The sequence below is a fragment of the Vidua chalybeata genome, chromosome 5, assembly GCF_026979565.1.
Source record: "Vidua chalybeata isolate OUT-0048 chromosome 5, bVidCha1 merged haplotype, whole genome shotgun sequence".
In the NCBI taxonomy this organism is placed as follows: Eukaryota; Metazoa; Chordata; class Aves; order Passeriformes; family Viduidae; genus Vidua; species Vidua chalybeata.
In genome coordinates this window covers 30,619,090-30,635,785 of record NC_071534.1, presented here as the reverse complement: position 1 = coordinate 30,635,785, position 16,696 = coordinate 30,619,090, and the positions used below count along the sequence as shown (strand labels likewise).

Below are 16,696 nucleotides of genomic sequence, written 5' to 3'. Positions count from 1 at the left end.
TTTGTACTGATTTTCTGTTCCAAGAACCCATTCTTTTTAAATGTGAACCTGTAGGCAGAAATGTATGAATTGTATTTATTATATAACCTGTCCCTCCTGCTCTGTATTGGTGTGCCTTTCAAACCCCACTGCAGCTGCCTGCCCGAGGGCTTTTTGCTGTGCCTGTCTCTGTAGTGAGCCCATGAGCAGCTGGTGTGTGGAAGCCAGGCAGACCCGTTCTGCAAGTGTGTGCCTTCCTGTCAGCTGTGTGTTGGAGAACCCTGGCGACACAGCTGAGGAGACCTAGAGCAGCAAAGAGCCGAAGCTGGGCGGGACTGGAGTAGAAAAATCAGTGAGGAGGAACTTAATCATAAGAATTACAACCCTCCCAAGGTAGTCATCGGAGTTACTGGGAGTGGCTTCACAAACTGGGAATCGGCAGCAGGAGAGTGACAGGAAAAGACAACCGCAGGGCAGGGGAAGTGGTGTCATTCAGGTGAGTGAGAGAAAGCACTTCTGGAAGATCAGCCAATGAATATTTATTTCTTAGAAGACTTTTATTAATATAAATGTGACCTGAATTAGAAGGTGGCTGTACTGTAAAGTCTATATGTCTGTCTGTGTGTGTATGTACACATGTGCATGTGCTTACTGCTGGTAGTGAAGCTACTTACAGCCATTTCTGTGATCATAATGGTGTTTGGGTTTGAGAAAAAAAATAAAGAAGGATGTCCTCTACACACTGGCTGATTTAAATGAAATAGCTCACAGGCATTTTTTAAAGAGGAAGAAATTAACAAAGTAATTAAGTTCTGTATAAAATTAGTCTCAGTTCACTGAAAGAGGGTGATGCTATGCATGTGTGTATAAATATGTCCAGTCTTTAGTTAAATAATACATGCCGGAGGCTGAATTCAGAACTAATTACCATTTTACTCCCATCAGTGTTGCTTGATTATAATGCAGTGATCTCTAACTCAAAGTGGTGCAGATACCTGTGTGTGCATGAGCTACTGATTAAATGACAAACAAAATCTGTGTTAAATCTACCAAGAAACATCCAGAACTTGGGAAACTAAAACTAAAGTTGTCTACACAGCTTCAGGTGGCTGTGAATTTACAAAAGCACATTTATGTTGGATTTCTGAAAGAATGAAGCAGTAATGTGATGTCATACAGCATTTTTATCACACAGTAGGTTTTTCACAACAAGAGCTATATGTATGCATGGTCCTTTGAAACAAAAGTTCTTCATTCTTTTCATGTTCTGTCATAGCTTTTGCTGTCACAGTTTTTCAGAATTTCTGTATTTGTGCTTGGGTTTGATACAGGCTTAGTACAGGCAGCTACCAGCAAAATCAGAGCTCAGTCAGCAGGGAGACACTTTCAAAAGTGATATGACACTTTCAAAAAGGATATGATTTTGCTGTGATAAAAAGGAAGCCATAGGTGGTAGTGTACTATTGAAAGTTTGGCTTCTAGACTTTTAATAGCCTGCTCATTAAGCGCTTCAGCTTAATGTATTCCTTGGGTTTTTAAATTATTTTAACTCATTCTTCAGATTACCTGTGAGGAATTACGTTTGATGGCCTTAATTCAGTGGGAATGTTCAAGATATATCTTAATTTTCCAGAAATCATGGTAAGCCATGTCTGCATTAGAAAAAATATCTTTGTCTTAATCCTCATTCAGGTTCTGTACCATTTCACACTTCTGTACTAGATTTCCTTATGCAGCACAAATAAATTAATTTTTGTTGGTGATCTGAGTTTAAGCAAAACCTAGCACCATGAGAACTAGCATAACTCCACTGAAATGGCACCAGTTAGAACTTACATTTTTAGCATAAAAGCACAGCAGCATTGAGTCCTCCTGACTCATTTTTCAGTGCAGTAGTGACTGTGAACTTTGCCTGTTTTTTCTGCTATATTGAAACGGAGCCAAGTTTCCTCTAAATAACCACCTGCTCAAATAGCTGCATGAGCCTCATGATTTGCTGTTTTCTCTATGGTCTAGCTCTTCAGAAGTGGTCAGCCTAATTTTCTTCCATTCCCTTAATACGCTTCTGTAGCAGCTAACCTAGGTTTGATATTCAAGTATTGTTTCTAATTTTGGACCAAGAGAAAATCTTGTGTTTCTGTATCTGATTTTTGAAACACTTTGTTTTCTTACAGGGTGTTACAGTTTCAAAAGTGAGTTATACTACTTAATCTTCATAGCTGAGACAGTGCTACAGCAAGCCACAGGATATTATTTTTAGTCCTTGTTCACAAGGACAGAAGGGACTCTGGTGTGGGTGGTCAGAATTTCCCATTCAGCACAGGCGAAGATGCTGCTTGGTAACCCACAGGTGCCTTGCAGTGAGAGATGAGGTGACTCCATGGGCCAGGAAAACTTTGCAAAAATGACACGGTCTACGAGGCTGTTGGAAATAGTCACTGAGGTCTTCTGCAGACAGAAGAGACAGAATATGCAGTCTAACAAATGCATGGCTGAAACCTGTCTGGCTCATTTTTTATTTGTTTTGGATGCTGCTTTTAGTAAATGGTGGACATGGCAGGGGAAAAAAATATCTTTTTCACTGTTTGCTTTACAATGGTGCTTTATTTCTCCCTCTTCTCTCCCATTCAATGTCCACAACTGCCCACACCTGGTGGTTTCTTGCTGTTTTGGTTCCTGCAATTCCCTGTAGCTCCTCTCCTTTCCTGCTGCACAGCCAGCACAGTGCGCATGTGCAGAGCAGTTGCCAAAGCCTTGACTGTTGACCATGTTCAAAGGTCAGATAAAAGAGGAGGGAAATAATAAAAGCAGCAGTGAAATGGTAGTGGGAAAAGCTGGAGAGCAAGGTTTTGCCACTGCAAAAAATTGAGTAGAAGACATAATGTTTATGGATTTGTCTTTTATCAGTCAGGCAGTGTGCTGGACTGAAGTTACTGAATTACTCAGCTTTTTTTTATGTATCTGTAGTCACATTACAGCTGGTCCTCACAATTGGTGCATGAAAAACAAGTGTAAGAATATTTTAATAATAAAGTGGTGTGCATTTAACATGGGACAGGATGTCTGGAGAAATAACTGCATTAAGTCCTTGTCAGCTCATAGCACTTTTGAAAGGGTCTAATGACGATCCAGATGAATCTTATCCTTTACTTTTGTCCTATTTAGTTAATCAGGTGTTCCTTTAGACCTTTAGCTAATCATTACACAAGGATTTACATGTTTGCACTTATGATGGGATACGCTGGTAGCTCACAAATTAGACATATTCAAGGGAAAATTTATGTATAATGTATATTTGCTGTGAATATGGACAACTTACTCTCCTGAACATGGCAGGAGCAAGCAGCAGGCAGCTTCCGTGTGGGCAGTATTCAAGCTGTCTGTTCCCATATATTCCATGGGCATCTTAAGTCTTGATATTTCTCTTTCTTTTCAGTCTTCACCACAAAGTTTGTCACTCAGGCTTCTTAAGTCTTAGTCCTGGCACTTTAAATAACATCATTTGAACTTAATGAGAACTTTAAGGTCATAAAATGTCAGAGAGGATTGATAATTTTAGGGCTTTACAATTATATGAATGCTTCTGCTATTGCTAAGGGGACGGTATACATGTGAGAATGAATGACAGGGGACTGGAAAAATCACAGTAAGGCTTCTGCTGGTACACAGTGCTCGTGGATCTGTGCTGACACAGGGAGTGGTTTCACAGTGCAGCTTTAGATAAATTAGCCATTCACCCCTGACTAATACCAGCCACTAAAATGGCAGGAAATCACCATGGCAAACGAGCAGTGGATTTTTCTTGCTAAGTTAGTGGTTTGAATCAATTTACCATGTGATCAATTGCACAACTGAGAGCAAAACAAGCAATGAGAAGACAGCAAAGAGAGGAAATAATCCCTTCTTTTGGCATTGATGAACACTTAATTCAGCACAGCTGCATTCACATTCAGTATTTGGGCTTCCTGACTGGTTTAAGCAGCTCCCACAGCTGCCACCATCTAGCTGCTTATTCCTGTCCCTGTGTTGCCCTCTGTGCTTTGTCTAAATTACCAGGGCAGCAAAACAGCTTGGCAAGCAAACATGGCTGGAAACAAAATGCCACCTTTCCCCAAGTGTTCATCCTGTTGGCAGATGTGAACAGAGGAGCAGTGTTGGTGTAGGATGGGGGTTAATTAACCTGTCCCTGCTGCCAGGCTGTGGAACTGCTGTGCCATGTGCCGTGCACCAAGTAGTCTGCTAGAGCAGTTTGCAACTGCAGGTGACTGTAGTTTAACTTCTGCTGACGTTTTGCCTTGTATTTCCCATTGTGTAAGAGCAGCTGCTTCTGCTATTTTTAGGTACTGTGGTCTTCATTGTATATTTTGCATTGACATCCAGATTTGGGTTCACGTTGAGGGTCAGAAGACTCTGCAGAGGGATCTGGACAGGCTGGATCCATATGGGCTTAGGCCACTTGTGTTGGGGTTCAACAAGGCCAGGTCGTGGGCCCTGCCCTTGGGTCACACCAACCCCCTGCTGCTCCAGGCTGGGCAGAGGGGCTGGAAAGCTGGGAAAGGCCCTAGGGGTGCTGGGGACAGCGGCTGGACAGGAGCCAGGTGTGCCCAGCGGGGCAGGAGGCCAGTGGCACCTGGGCTGTGCCAGCCATGGTGTGGCAGCAGGGCCAGGGCAGTGACTGTCCCCTGTGCTGGCACTGCTGGGGCCACACCTCAGATCCTGGGGCATTTCTGGGAACCTCAGGACAAGAAAGACATGGAGGGGCTGGAGTGTGTCCAGAGAAGGGAACGGAGCTGGGGAAGGGGCTGGAGCACCAGGAGGGGCTGAGGGAGCTGGTGGGGCTCAGCCTGGAGAAAAGGAGGCTCAGGGGGGACCTTCTGGCTCTGCACAACTCCCTGACAGGAGGGGACAGCTGGGGGAGGGGGGGGGGGTTGGGCTCTGCTCCCAGGGGACAGGGACAGGACAAGAGGAAGCAGCCTCAAGTTGTATCAGGGGATATTTATATTAGATCAGGAAAATTTTCTTTGCTGAGAGTCATTAAGCATTGGGATAGGCTGCCCAGTGAAGTTAGTGGAATCACGATGCCTGGAAATGTACAGAAAGCCTGTGGATGTGGCACATGAGGGCATGGTTTAGTGGTGAACATGGTGGTGGTGCTGGGCTGACTTTTGGACTTGATGATTTTAAGGGTATTTTCCAACCTTTATGATTCTATGAATTCCAGTGAATGGAATTTAGTCTGTGTAAAAGAATATTAAAAAATCCAGTGGAATAAACAAGCTGGCATTTAGTTAAAATTGCACAAATTCTGTAATGCAAATTCTAAATTGAAGTAACACAGTGTATGTGTGCACATGATCTAGACAGCACTGATCTTGGTACAGTGTTAACCCACAGGCAGGGAAAATCAGAATGCCTGTGAAGTACAGATTTTGAACCTTGTAAGATATTTTTGTTTCCTTTATTCTGTCTTGGTACTGGAAAAATGTCTTCATCTAATAAAATAAGTAGTTGAGCACTGTCAGTAGTCCTGCTCTGTGTTGAGTGTGCACATGAACATGTTAGTTCCACATAACTTTCACGTGTCTCCCATTGAAAAAAAAAATTAAATGTATAACGTGAGTTCTGTGGATTTCTGAGTTACCATTCTCCTTGTGAGGATAGGAATGTAAGAACTGCAGTGATGTTACTGTTAGAAAAGTAAGCTGCAGAAACAGCCTAGTACAGGAATTTATTTAGTCTTGGCCTGAAAAGTAGCACTGAAAGGCACTTCAGAATTACCTTACTGAGCAAAACTTCTTTTTCTGCTTGCTGAGTATTGTGAGAGGATAGAGACATAGGGTGTAAGTGGGCTTCTGTAATAAAGCTTTTCCAGTGCTAACACCTCCGTAAGCAACTGCAGCACATGGGAGTGCCAGGGCAAATAAAGTGCCAATGACTGCCAGTGTTTTCATTCCTGGATCCCATGGTTCTGCTCTGAGTATGGTTGGAAAACATGAGTGCCACCCACTGGCATCACTGCTGGGAGATGCATAAAGAGCAGGGAGGAATCTTTTTTACAGACAGGGACCAGTGTAGACATGGCTGCTGTGTCAGAGCTTTTTCCATGGATCTTTGCTGCTCCCTCTGTAAGCACAAATTGAGGTTTGTGTGCTTTTGTGTGCCTGTGCATGCATGGTGTGTAAATGTCAGTGTGCATTTCTAGTAAGCACCTGTACAAAGCCATTGGCAAGTTTTAAGATGGAGCTTGGACTGTTCATGACTTAGATTATACTGTGGTTACTGGCTAATGGTCCTGAAGTCTGTGTGTACCTGAGAATGAAGGAAGCCAGGACTGGTCTTGTGTATTTGTGTGTAAATGTGTGTGTGTTAGAGCTGAGGTGGGTTGTTTCAGTGTGCTTGCTTTCAGAGTGTCCCTGAAAAGCTTGGTATTATTGCTGTGTTATTACTCCTTTGACTGGATTCTTGGTGTAGTCAACCTTGGAACCAGGTAAATCTGCTAGCACATTAAGAATGAAATTAAATTAAAAAAAGGAAACAGACTTTTTGTGATACCTTAAAGCACAGATATATTCCATTTTCCTCTTTCTGCTGCCTCTGTTGTACAACTGGTAAAGAATAATTTCACTCATTAATTTTAAACATGAGAACAATCTGTCAAAACGTTTAATCACCAAATTCCATAAAATCAATGCCCTATATTTGCCATTGAGGTTAATTGCCTAAAACTCATAGCTGACAACAAAGTAGGTGTTTACAGGATAAAAGTCATAATTCCTATAAAATGTTCTAGATGATACTGTTTGAGAAGCTGTTAAGTCTTAAATTTTGGCAATGTTTATAAGAAGCAGTGACTAAACAAGGTGCATGCTTGTACAGGCTGTGGATTTTCAGCTACAAATGCAGAAGAGTTGCAGATGTTGTGCTTCAGAATACCTACAGACTTGGCAGTGCTCAGAAGTTGGTACCAGAGAGCCCTAATGACAACTCTTTTTTCTCCTTGTCTTTGTACAGCAACAGTAGGAGTTGCGACAAGGACTGTAGTCAAGAATGACATTTTCTCTGCATGCTGCTGATCTGTTCACTTGTAATAGACCAGAAGATAAAATGCTGAGCCATTCTGGCATCTAAAAATGTGTTAGCTAGGGGGGTACTTTAAATATCATTAAGTTAATATCTATGGATTTTTGTACATATGCCAGCCTTTAGGACGAGGGATCCTCATTTGCTTGTGCAGCACTGTAGAACAAGCTTAACCTTAAATTCTCTCTGGTCATGCAGTGCATCATCCATAGGATGTGATAGTGGATGTCCTGTGTCACTCTCTGAGCCTTCAAATCCCAGTGCTGCTTCATGCAGCCACTGATTGTAAGGGGTAGAAAGCTCCCTATTCACTTCACTTGTTGCTTCATCATCATCCTTTCTCCTAATAAATTATTCTTTATGTCTGTGCAGGAAGTGGGGATTGGAGGCCTGCTGGCTGGTAACTGAACATGGCAGGGGATGTGAAAAGATTCTCACGGATGCTGCTGGAGTGCAATAGCAACGACAAGCTATGTGGTAAGTTTCACATATTCCTTTAATAAGGTTTCACATGCTTGCAGGAAGGCCAGCTTCACTAAAAAGAGTGCTAAGCTCTTTCTCCTCCTCCACTGCATCCCAGCCCACACAGAAAGATTTGATGGAGCTTTCCCTGCATTGTGTTTCAGGGAAGAAATGTTTATGGGGATGAAGCCTCTGTGGCTGGATTAATCTCACATAATTTCAGCCATTTTAGAGAATTCATACTTTGAATGAGGTGTACAGCAGTCATTAAAGATTCCCTGCAGCTTCCCAAAGGACCAGTTTTGTGAGATTTTGATTTCATGACTTTCTGCCATCTTTGGGAACTGTAAAAATGGTCTTGTGCACCTCCAAATCTGGGGACATGAGAAAGATAGTTACCTTCACAAGCCTTGCTAATTGCCATCTCTTCCAGGCAAATTCCAAAGGTGACCACACCTAGTTTCCTTTAAAATGCTATGTGTAATTTTACTGGAAGGAGCTGGAGCTGTAATTGCACGTGATGACATAGCAATATCCAGTCTGTCCTATCTCCCTGCTGTCCTGCTGCTAGTGCTGTTTCTGTTTCACTGGTGGATGAGACTTCAAATGGCTTCAATTCCTGGCCTCCATATTAAAGCATCTAAATAAGTGACCTTAGGTGTGGGGGTCTTAGTAATTTCATGCAGTTTAGGTACTCAGCACCATTGAAAAATAAGGTGGCAGCACTAACAGTGTTCAACTGTTCCAGAGGATGGAATACACACTTTTGGGGTTGAAAGTTACCGAAATGGATTGTTGCTACATGCTTATACAGAACCAGTGTGCTGCTTACTCCTTGGTTTTCCATTTTCTTTCTCTGCTGACAGTTGTGCGTGAATATCAAACAGAAGTGATTGTTGTCCCAGTTCTCCTGGTGGGAGGTTTTGTCATCGTGCTCACTGTGATCCTTTGGCTGCACTGCCGTGGCCTGCGAGCAAAGCAGGAGCAATCAGCACCAGCTGGAACCCAAGGTAAAAAAATGCTTTTCAACCAGAGGAATCAGTATTGGTTTCACAGCCAGAAGCCAATTCCATTTCCCCATCGCTTGAGCTGTTAAGCAAAACCATTTATGAGGATCCTGAGTGGTATTCAGCAATCCAGTCAACATCAGAGAAATTTGGAGCACTCATTTACTTCACTTTGAAGCAGCAGCAGTGGAAGCTGTAGTATAGATGGATCTGAGAAAATCTAAAGCATCATGCCATGTAGGCTGTTTAACATGCTGTGGTAACATCACAAGAGCTGTGAAGTGTATTTCTGTAACAGCTCCTGGAGGCTGCTGCAAGGAGAGTTTTACTGGGGTAATTATGAATGATAGTAATTTTGATGTCGATTACATCTAGTTAATCCATTTTCTATACTGCCATTTAAGAAATTTAATTTCAAGCTGCTGTCACCCTCTTCCTATGGAGATAACACGAAGTAGAACACGGTGAGGGGGTAGGGAAAGGTTTGTTGGTACATGTGTGGCTGTGTGGAAATGAAAATACAGTTCTGAACTAATTTTGGGTATACAGAGGAAAACAGCTCTTGAGTCTATATTAAGAGAAATAACTGAGAACTGATAATAAAAGAAAATGTTCATTGCTTGAGCACATTGGAATGAAGTCCAAATGTGTCTTATCTATAAAGGTTATATAGTTACATATGGGAGAAATTTCTAGACTGGTTCTGTCTTTTCAGCAAATAGAGTGGGAGATAAATTCTTTGTCCTCTTCAAGGGCCAGGATAAGTAGGATAGAATAACAGTTCCTTACTTTGCCGTGATTTCTGAAACACTGTGGAGCAAAAATTAAAGGGCATGGAAGGATGAACATTTCCATCTATTACAAGAGTTCATCTGTCTGCTTCTATGCATCATATGTATTTGCTTTTGTCAGTGAAGAGAAAGAATCAGCAGGAACCCTGCTCAACAGAGAATCGCTACATCCAGCTGAGTGAGACATCTGTGGAGAGCCTGCTAAATTCTGCATCCTTGACTCTGAAAGAATTAGAGATACCACGAGAGAAACTCCTACCAGACACCTTGCAGCTGATAAAACTTGGTGCCTTTGGGAGCACCTACAGAGCACAGTTGGAAACTGAGAGCTCTGGGAAGACTAAGACTGTGGTACTGAAAGCCTTGCAAGGTAAGGCCCGTGGTCAGGATCCACTTCGGTACAGTCTCTGTATCCCAGACGTGGTGCTGGGCAGAGCATTGCAATCGGTACTGGGCAAGAACAAGCTTTGTTCAGTATAGTAAGTCTGAGATGTTCTTGTAGGAATATCTAGGTAGGATTAAAGGTTGCTGACCACATTGGTTTTAGCTGTCAGCCTGTTCTTTGCTGCTTACATTTGTTGTTGTTTTGTTTTTAATTTGTTTTCTTTTGTTCTTTCAGACCCAGCTAGTTCCCAGAAAGTAAAGGATTTCTTGGGAAGGATTAAATTCCATCAAAATCTTGGCCATCATGAGAATCTGGTTGAATTGGTGGGATGTAGTGTAGACCAGCTCCCACTTTATATGATAATGGAAAATATGTCTCTCGGTGACCTGCTGACATTTCTGTGGACATGTCGGAAGGTGAGTCAAAAGAAGTGATGACAGAATAGCTTCTTAAATTCCTTAGGTACAATATCTAGCCATAAGTCATAAATTTTTTTTTTTTCATCTCTCCATGCATCCCTCTATATCAATCAAAACTATTTCCATGCTCCACAGAAGTTCTACTCATGTCCTACTTGGCAGATCATTGAAGGGCATTGCAGGCACTGGAATTAGAATGAATTCATACAGCCACCTGAATTTCTAAAGTTTTAAATGATGTCTCACTCCAAATGCTTTAAAGAAGGCAGAGCAGTTGCAACACAGGGGAAGGTCATGGGATGATAGCTAATTGGTAAAAGACAGGAAATAGGATATAAGAATGAAATGTTGGTACTTGAAGGGAGGTCAGCTATCTAGGACATGGTGCTGTTCATTCCATGTATTAATGACCTAAAAATGGGATGACAGTGACGTGAGGATATTTGCTGATGATTCCAGCCAATAAAGCCAAGGGCAGACCTAAAGGAATTGCAGAAGGATCTTCCAAGATTGAGAGACTTTTCAATAAAAAGAAGAGATGAAATTCAGCATAGTTAAAAATGAAATAATGCACAGGAAGAAGTTTCATATATGTGAATGATGGCTTCATGTCTGTCCATTGCTGATGAGTGGTAAAAGCTGATGGGATGAGGTCTGATAATATGAAAATATGCAGTCCATTGAAAATGTTAACTCAAGCTAAAAAAGAGTCCAAATATCAGGGGAGGTTTAGATTGGATAGCAGGAAGATATTCTTCCTCCAGAGGGTAGTAGGGCACTGAACAGGCGCTCCAGGGAATGGTCACAGCTCCAAGGCTGTCTGAGCTCCAGGAGTGTTTGGACAGCACTGTCAGGGACAGGGTGCGATTATTGGGATGTCCTGTGCAAGGCCAGGAGTTGGACTCAGTGGTCCTTGTGGGTCCCTTCCAACTCAGCATATTCTGATTCTATGACTCATCGTTACAAAAGACATGGAAACAAAACTCTGATGTTACAGTGTAAATCCATCACTCTACATCTGAAAAATGAGCCAAATTTTCAAATTTTGGCTCATCACTCTATATCACTTCATCTGAAACTCTAAATACAGAAGGATTGCTTCCTGTCCTGTTCAGCAGAAAGTCCAGGGGGTAGGAAATAAAGCTAGTACGTGTCACGTTCAAAACAAACAAATGGAGCTGATTCTTCATGAAGTGAGGAGTTGACTAATGGAATGTCTTGCCACTGACTGCTGTGGATACTGACACTTCATATGAGGTCAGTTATGGAAGGTAACCTTTCAAAGGTTACTGAACATGTAAACATAACCATCTCAGGAAGTTTTTAAATGGAATGTATCTGTGGGCTGTAAAATGGCACAGGAAGAACATTGTGTGCTTACCTTATTTTCTTTCTCATCTCACTCTCTCTTACTGTTACAGGCAGGGTGGTAGGAGAGATGGACAGTTAGTCTCATACCAGGTACCCAATTCATGTTAGAAATGTGCTTTTCTACTCATCATTCTAATTTATAATATATCTTTCATTCACCTGTGTGGATTGTCATTCTTCACTGTCATTCTGACAATTTCTGTTTAACATTAATTTTTCCCCACATGTCAATTTGCCCACCAGTTGTCTCTAATGTACTTGTCTTACTCAACACACCCTAAGCATCACCTATCCACGTCCTCCTACATTTATGAGCAATTGTGAGAAGGAGGAGCATAAGATTAGATAGATTAGAAGGAAAACATTCCCCACTATCCTCCTGCTGTGGCATTTGTTTGAACCAAGGTCTCTTATTTTGTGTCTAGGATGTAATGGCAATGGATGGTGTCCCCTATGACCTCACTGAGAGGCAGGTATATGAGGTTGGACAGCAGGTTGCAGCAGCTCTGGTAAGTCTGCTCAGGTTGGCTGCATTTTTTCCTTCTTGCTTGATTGCAACACAAGTTTGTGTGGTGGCTTAAGTCTTCTTGGCCTAAGCACTGAGAATAAAGACTTTGTTAAAATACGCTTCCATTATGTTGGTGAGCACGTCTCTACTCCACAGTGTTGAAGACAAACATAAACTCAGTGAAAATTTGTATAAATTAAATTTGCTTTTAAAATAATTCCTGTTTTTTTTCTTTTCCAATTTCCCAGGCTTATCTTGAAGAAAAAAACTTGTTCCATGGTGACATTGCTGCCAGGAATGTCCTTCTTCATCACAACTTCACTGCTAAGCTCTGTGGTTTGGGCCTGGCCTACGAAACTCACACACATGGTGCCAGCTCAGTGGCACGGAAAGTGCCTGTCAAGTGGCAGGCACCAGAGAGGCTCCTGAGCAAACCGCCTACAATCAAGGCAGACATGTATGGCTTCATTTTGGGACTAGAAGTTCACCTGCCTCTTTCACTCCTTTATGTGTCATTTCATGTCCTGAAGTTCACAGGAAGGCAGATCTAGTTTCTGCATAATGCTCCACTTTTACAGCTCATTCTTTCTCCTCTCTGCAGGCCACGCCTAATTGTTTTTATGTATTTAAGCCAGCAAACAACATTGCTTTGTTTTCTTTTCTGGCAGATGGTCTTTTGGAATTCTACTGTATGAAATGATTACATTAGGTAAGAAGATTTAATGCTAATAAAAACATATGTAAGGAAGCAGCAAAGTAACAAGACCCAAAATCTCAAATTTTAGAATGTAAAGTTGGGCCATTTAAATAAGCACCCTGTTTTTTTCCAATTTGCAAAGTCTCGTCAATTCCTTTTAAACCTTCTGTTATTGTGAACTGTGGTAGGAAAAAACTCAGATTTTGGTAGGGAAGGAAGGCAGTTTTGCACAGAAGCTGCTCTCTGCAACCACTGCCATAGAGTTTTCCACCATTGCTCCTTTTGCCCTTACAGGTGCTCCACCATATCCTGAGGTGCCACCTTCTGACATTTTATCATACCTGCAGAAACAGAACATTATGAAGCAGCCCTCAAGCTGCCAGCAAGCCATGTAAGTCACTTACTTTATGGACAATTGAACATGAGGTTGGCAGAGCTAAATGGAAATGAGACATAGAAAATGAAATTTTACACAAGATTTCTAAGTCTAGACTATACTGAGAGTAACCTGTTAGCTGAGATTTGTGTCTGCCACATCTCCTTACTGGGTTCTGCTGCATAAAACCTCTGTGGCCAAAACTTTTCTGTCCTTCTGTTGAAAATGACACTTGTTTCTGTTTGCTTAAGTGCCTTTGCATTTTGCTGCTCCACTGCTTCCTTGCAAGGTGCAGCACTGCTGGGGAATGATTTTTCTCCTCTAAGTTATAGGATATTCTCTGAAATGAACAAACTATCCACAGGGAAGATCTAAGGTATATTTCTTTGCATGAAGACATAATTTCATCATTCATGATTTGCAGGTACTGCATCATGAAGTCCTGCTGGCAGTGGAGTGCAGCTCACCGACCTTCCCCAGCACAGCTCTTGTGCTCCCTGAAAACAGCTGTGAAGACCAGCAATGGGCACACAGTGCTGCAGGTGCCTGAGCCAGTGGTGCCTGAACTCTATGCTGATGTTGCTGGTGTTGATGTGCACAGCCTGGTGAGGGAATACACGATCCTCTGAAGGGTCCTTTCAAATTTTGGTAAAGGAGAAAGAAATCTCAGAGTTTTCCCATTCTAAATATTTTGCAAACTCAGAACGAGGTGCGTATGTTGGAAGGGATCCTTTTGTTCTTCAGACATCTATAAAATCTCCATGCCAGACAGAAGAAACTGTTATCATTATCCTTAAATCAAGCTGTTGGTATCATTCTGCCGGTGGTCATTTGGGAGTAAAGTGTGCTTAGGAAGCTGTAGAAAATGTAATGAGAAACTTGAGTTCAAGGAGTGTTAGGTTTGTGTGGTAAGGTTATGGTGATTGGGTGGACTGCAGAGGTGACTTCTGTGAGAAGATGCCAGAAGCTTCCCCCAGCTCCACGATGGACCTGCTGCTAGTCAAAGCGGAGCCCTTCAGCAACACTGGTAACACCTCTGTGGTTACATATTTAAGAAAGTGTAAAAGATACTGCACAACAGCAGGTGAAAGAGAGGAGTGTGAATGTGAGAGGAACAGCTCTGCAAACACCCAGAGCAGAGCAGAAGAAGGGGCAGGAGCTGCTCCAGAGCTGGGATTTCCCTGAGATTCTGTGGTGCAGCCCACAGAGGTGGCTGAGCCCCTGCAGCCCCCAGAGGGCAGGGTGTGCAGAGATCCACCTGCAGCCCCTGGAGGAGCCCACACCAGAGCAGGGGGATGTCTGAAGGAGGCTGTGACTCCAAGAGGAGCCTGTGCTGGAGCAGAATCTGTCCTGGCAGAATCTGTGGAGAGAGGAGCTCTCACTGGAGAAGGACTGCACCTCATGGAAGGGGATTATGCTGGAGCACTTCATGAAAAACATCTCTTGGGAAGAACTCAAGTTGGAGAAATTCCTGAAGGACCGACCCACTTTCCTTTGGAGGGACTCCACTCTGGAGCAGGGAAAGAGCGTGAGGAGTCCTTCCCTTGAGGAGGAAGGAGCAGCAGAGATAATGTGAGATGAACTCACCACAACTCCCATTCTCCCTGCTGGATGAAAAGAGGTAGAGAAATTGGGAATGAAGCTGGGCCTGGGAAGAAGGGAGGGGGATGGAGGAAGGTGCTGCAAGATTTGGTTTTATTTCTCATTATACTTCCTAATTTGATTAGCAATAAACTATTTTTTCTCAAGTTGAGTCTGTTTTGCCTGTGCCAGTAATTGGTGAACAATGTCTCTCTGTCCTTATCTTGATATGGGGGCCTTTTGTTACAGTTTCTCTCCCCTGTCCAGTTAAGAAGAGGAAATTATAGAGTGGCTGGATGGGTACCTGCCATTCAGCCAGAGTCAACCCACCATGAGGTTTCTGGATTTTTTTCCCCATCTTTTCTGTCCCAGGAAAATGCATCAGTTGGGTATTTGAAAGAGGATATGTCCTGGGGAGCATGCTGGGGTGGTATTCAATAATTCTCCGGGATTTCTCCAGTGCTTTATACTCTAGCTTCCCTTGGGAGCATGGGCACTGTATTCAAATTACACAAACCACAAACAAACAATCCCCACACCTCCTTACCCAACAACAAAACCAAGTTAAACCCTTCATATCTGTGGATGCAGAAGCTGTTGCACAAATATACATCTTCATGGAGGGTGTGCTTTCTGTGCAGGTCAGGTGAGTACGCCAAAGCTTATATGGATTTTTTTGATCATTGATTTTAATGGACATGCAGACTTCATTAAAAATTAGAGGCACTGGAAGTTGTGGCTATTTTGACTTCATTTAAAAAGACGCAGAATCAGTTTGTGAAACAAATTTTCTCACTTCTGTTTGTGGTTTCTAAAGTTGACAGTATCTTAGGGATTTTTTTAATTATTATTTTGGCACTTTAAGCATTAAAGGTCCTTGTGAAAAAAGACTAAATGCACATTAAGGGAATAATTTTACCATTCTGTGTGAAGAGTGGATTCAGTATTCACGCAGCATCCCCCCACTTAGCATGACTCTTTCCATTCTGGTTTCCATCATTGGTCTTCTTCCAAAGACAATGGTGAGAAGTTTTCTATTTTTAATGCAAAATGACATGAATGAAATAGTTGTTCTTTCTATGTCACTTAGGCTTTGTAGGAAATGATGTTTGCTTCCGTGAATAAATGTAATGTGAGTTCATACAGTACATGTGTCACCACTATACACTGGGACATTGCAAAGTCCATTCAAGAGGAAGCAGTCAGCTTTCTGACTTCTCCCACGGTGTTGGCTAATTGCCACCTGGATCTTCATAAACCAGTTGGTGTAAATCTGACCTGGAGAACTGAGATACCTTCTTTTCCAAATGGTAAAATAACAACATCCTCTTCTCTCTCCATCACTTTAAAACAGGCTCAAAGTTACCTGGTAAATTAGGTCAAATTCACAGTTATCTTTGGTGAATAAACTATTCATTTAAAAAAGCATTTGATTGGTTCAAACCTCCCACTGAAGAGTGGATATTCAGAAAGGTCTTGCCTGTGAAAGGTGGGTTTGTAGGAGGTAATACAATCCCAGAGCTGTGAAAGCATCCCCAGTGCTGCTGCAGGGCTGACAAATAATGCAAAGGGAGCCTTGTCAGAGACTAAAGGTAACAAATGCAGCACTGTTCTCAGCGCACAGAAAGCAATGCTCTGCCTTACACGAATCCTCATATTTTATTTCTGTTGTGAAAGCTGTGATCAAGGAAATCCATGGGAATTCAGATGGTGAACACCTCACAGACTCTAACAAAAGATCTACTTTGGTTTCCCCTGCAAGCAAATCTGTACCAAGACCCTGCTAATGAATTTGCCCACAGAAAGGCATTTTCCTACTGTATGATAAGATATAATTTCATTTTCCTTCAATAAAGTGGCCTTATTCATTCTAAGAATGTAAGCATTCTTACTCTGATTTGTCTTCCCCTGGTTAATTTATGTTGGTTTGGAAGTAAGATTGGAAATTAGAATAAATTTTATACAGGCATAAAGTAATTGTACATGTGGAGTTACCCTAGTTTAACTGCTCTCCCTGCTTTTTGAAGTAGTCTATACAGA

General features: G+C 42.2%; 1 protein-coding gene and 1 long non-coding RNA gene across 4 annotated transcripts; one reads left to right on the top strand and one right to left on the bottom strand.

The window, feature by feature from the left end:
• Positions 1-238: 238 nt before the first annotated feature.
• On the top strand, positions 239-14,798 carry STYK1 (serine/threonine/tyrosine kinase 1). Of its 2 annotated transcripts, XR_008431232.1 has the most exons (11): positions 239-475; positions 7,432-7,536; positions 8,388-8,531; positions 9,441-9,689; positions 9,939-10,120; positions 11,920-12,003; positions 12,251-12,459; positions 12,671-12,711; positions 12,994-13,090; positions 13,500-13,784; positions 14,433-14,798. XR_008431232.1 is itself a non-coding variant. In XM_053944183.1 (10 exons), the coding sequence occupies exons 2-10, from the start codon at positions 7,470-7,472 to the stop codon at positions 13,702-13,704; spliced, it is 1,278 nt and encodes a 425-aa protein (XP_053800158.1). In that variant the 5' UTR covers positions 239-475; positions 7,432-7,469; the 3' UTR covers positions 13,705-14,798. The 2 variants fall into 2 exon arrangements, 1 of the variants encoding a protein (XP_053800158.1); XM_053944183.1 differs by having other exon boundaries at positions 13,500-14,798.
• On the bottom strand, positions 7,551-11,870 carry LOC128788872 (uncharacterized). Of its 2 annotated transcripts, none has more exons than XR_008431234.1 (3): positions 11,654-11,870; positions 11,505-11,535; positions 7,551-8,519 (listed from the first exon to the last, which is right to left on the bottom strand). It is a non-coding gene; the product is annotated as an uncharacterized LOC128788872 (long non-coding RNA). The 2 variants fall into 2 exon arrangements; XR_008431233.1 differs by having other exon boundaries at positions 7,551-8,488.
• Positions 14,799-16,696: the final 1,898 nt, after the last annotated feature.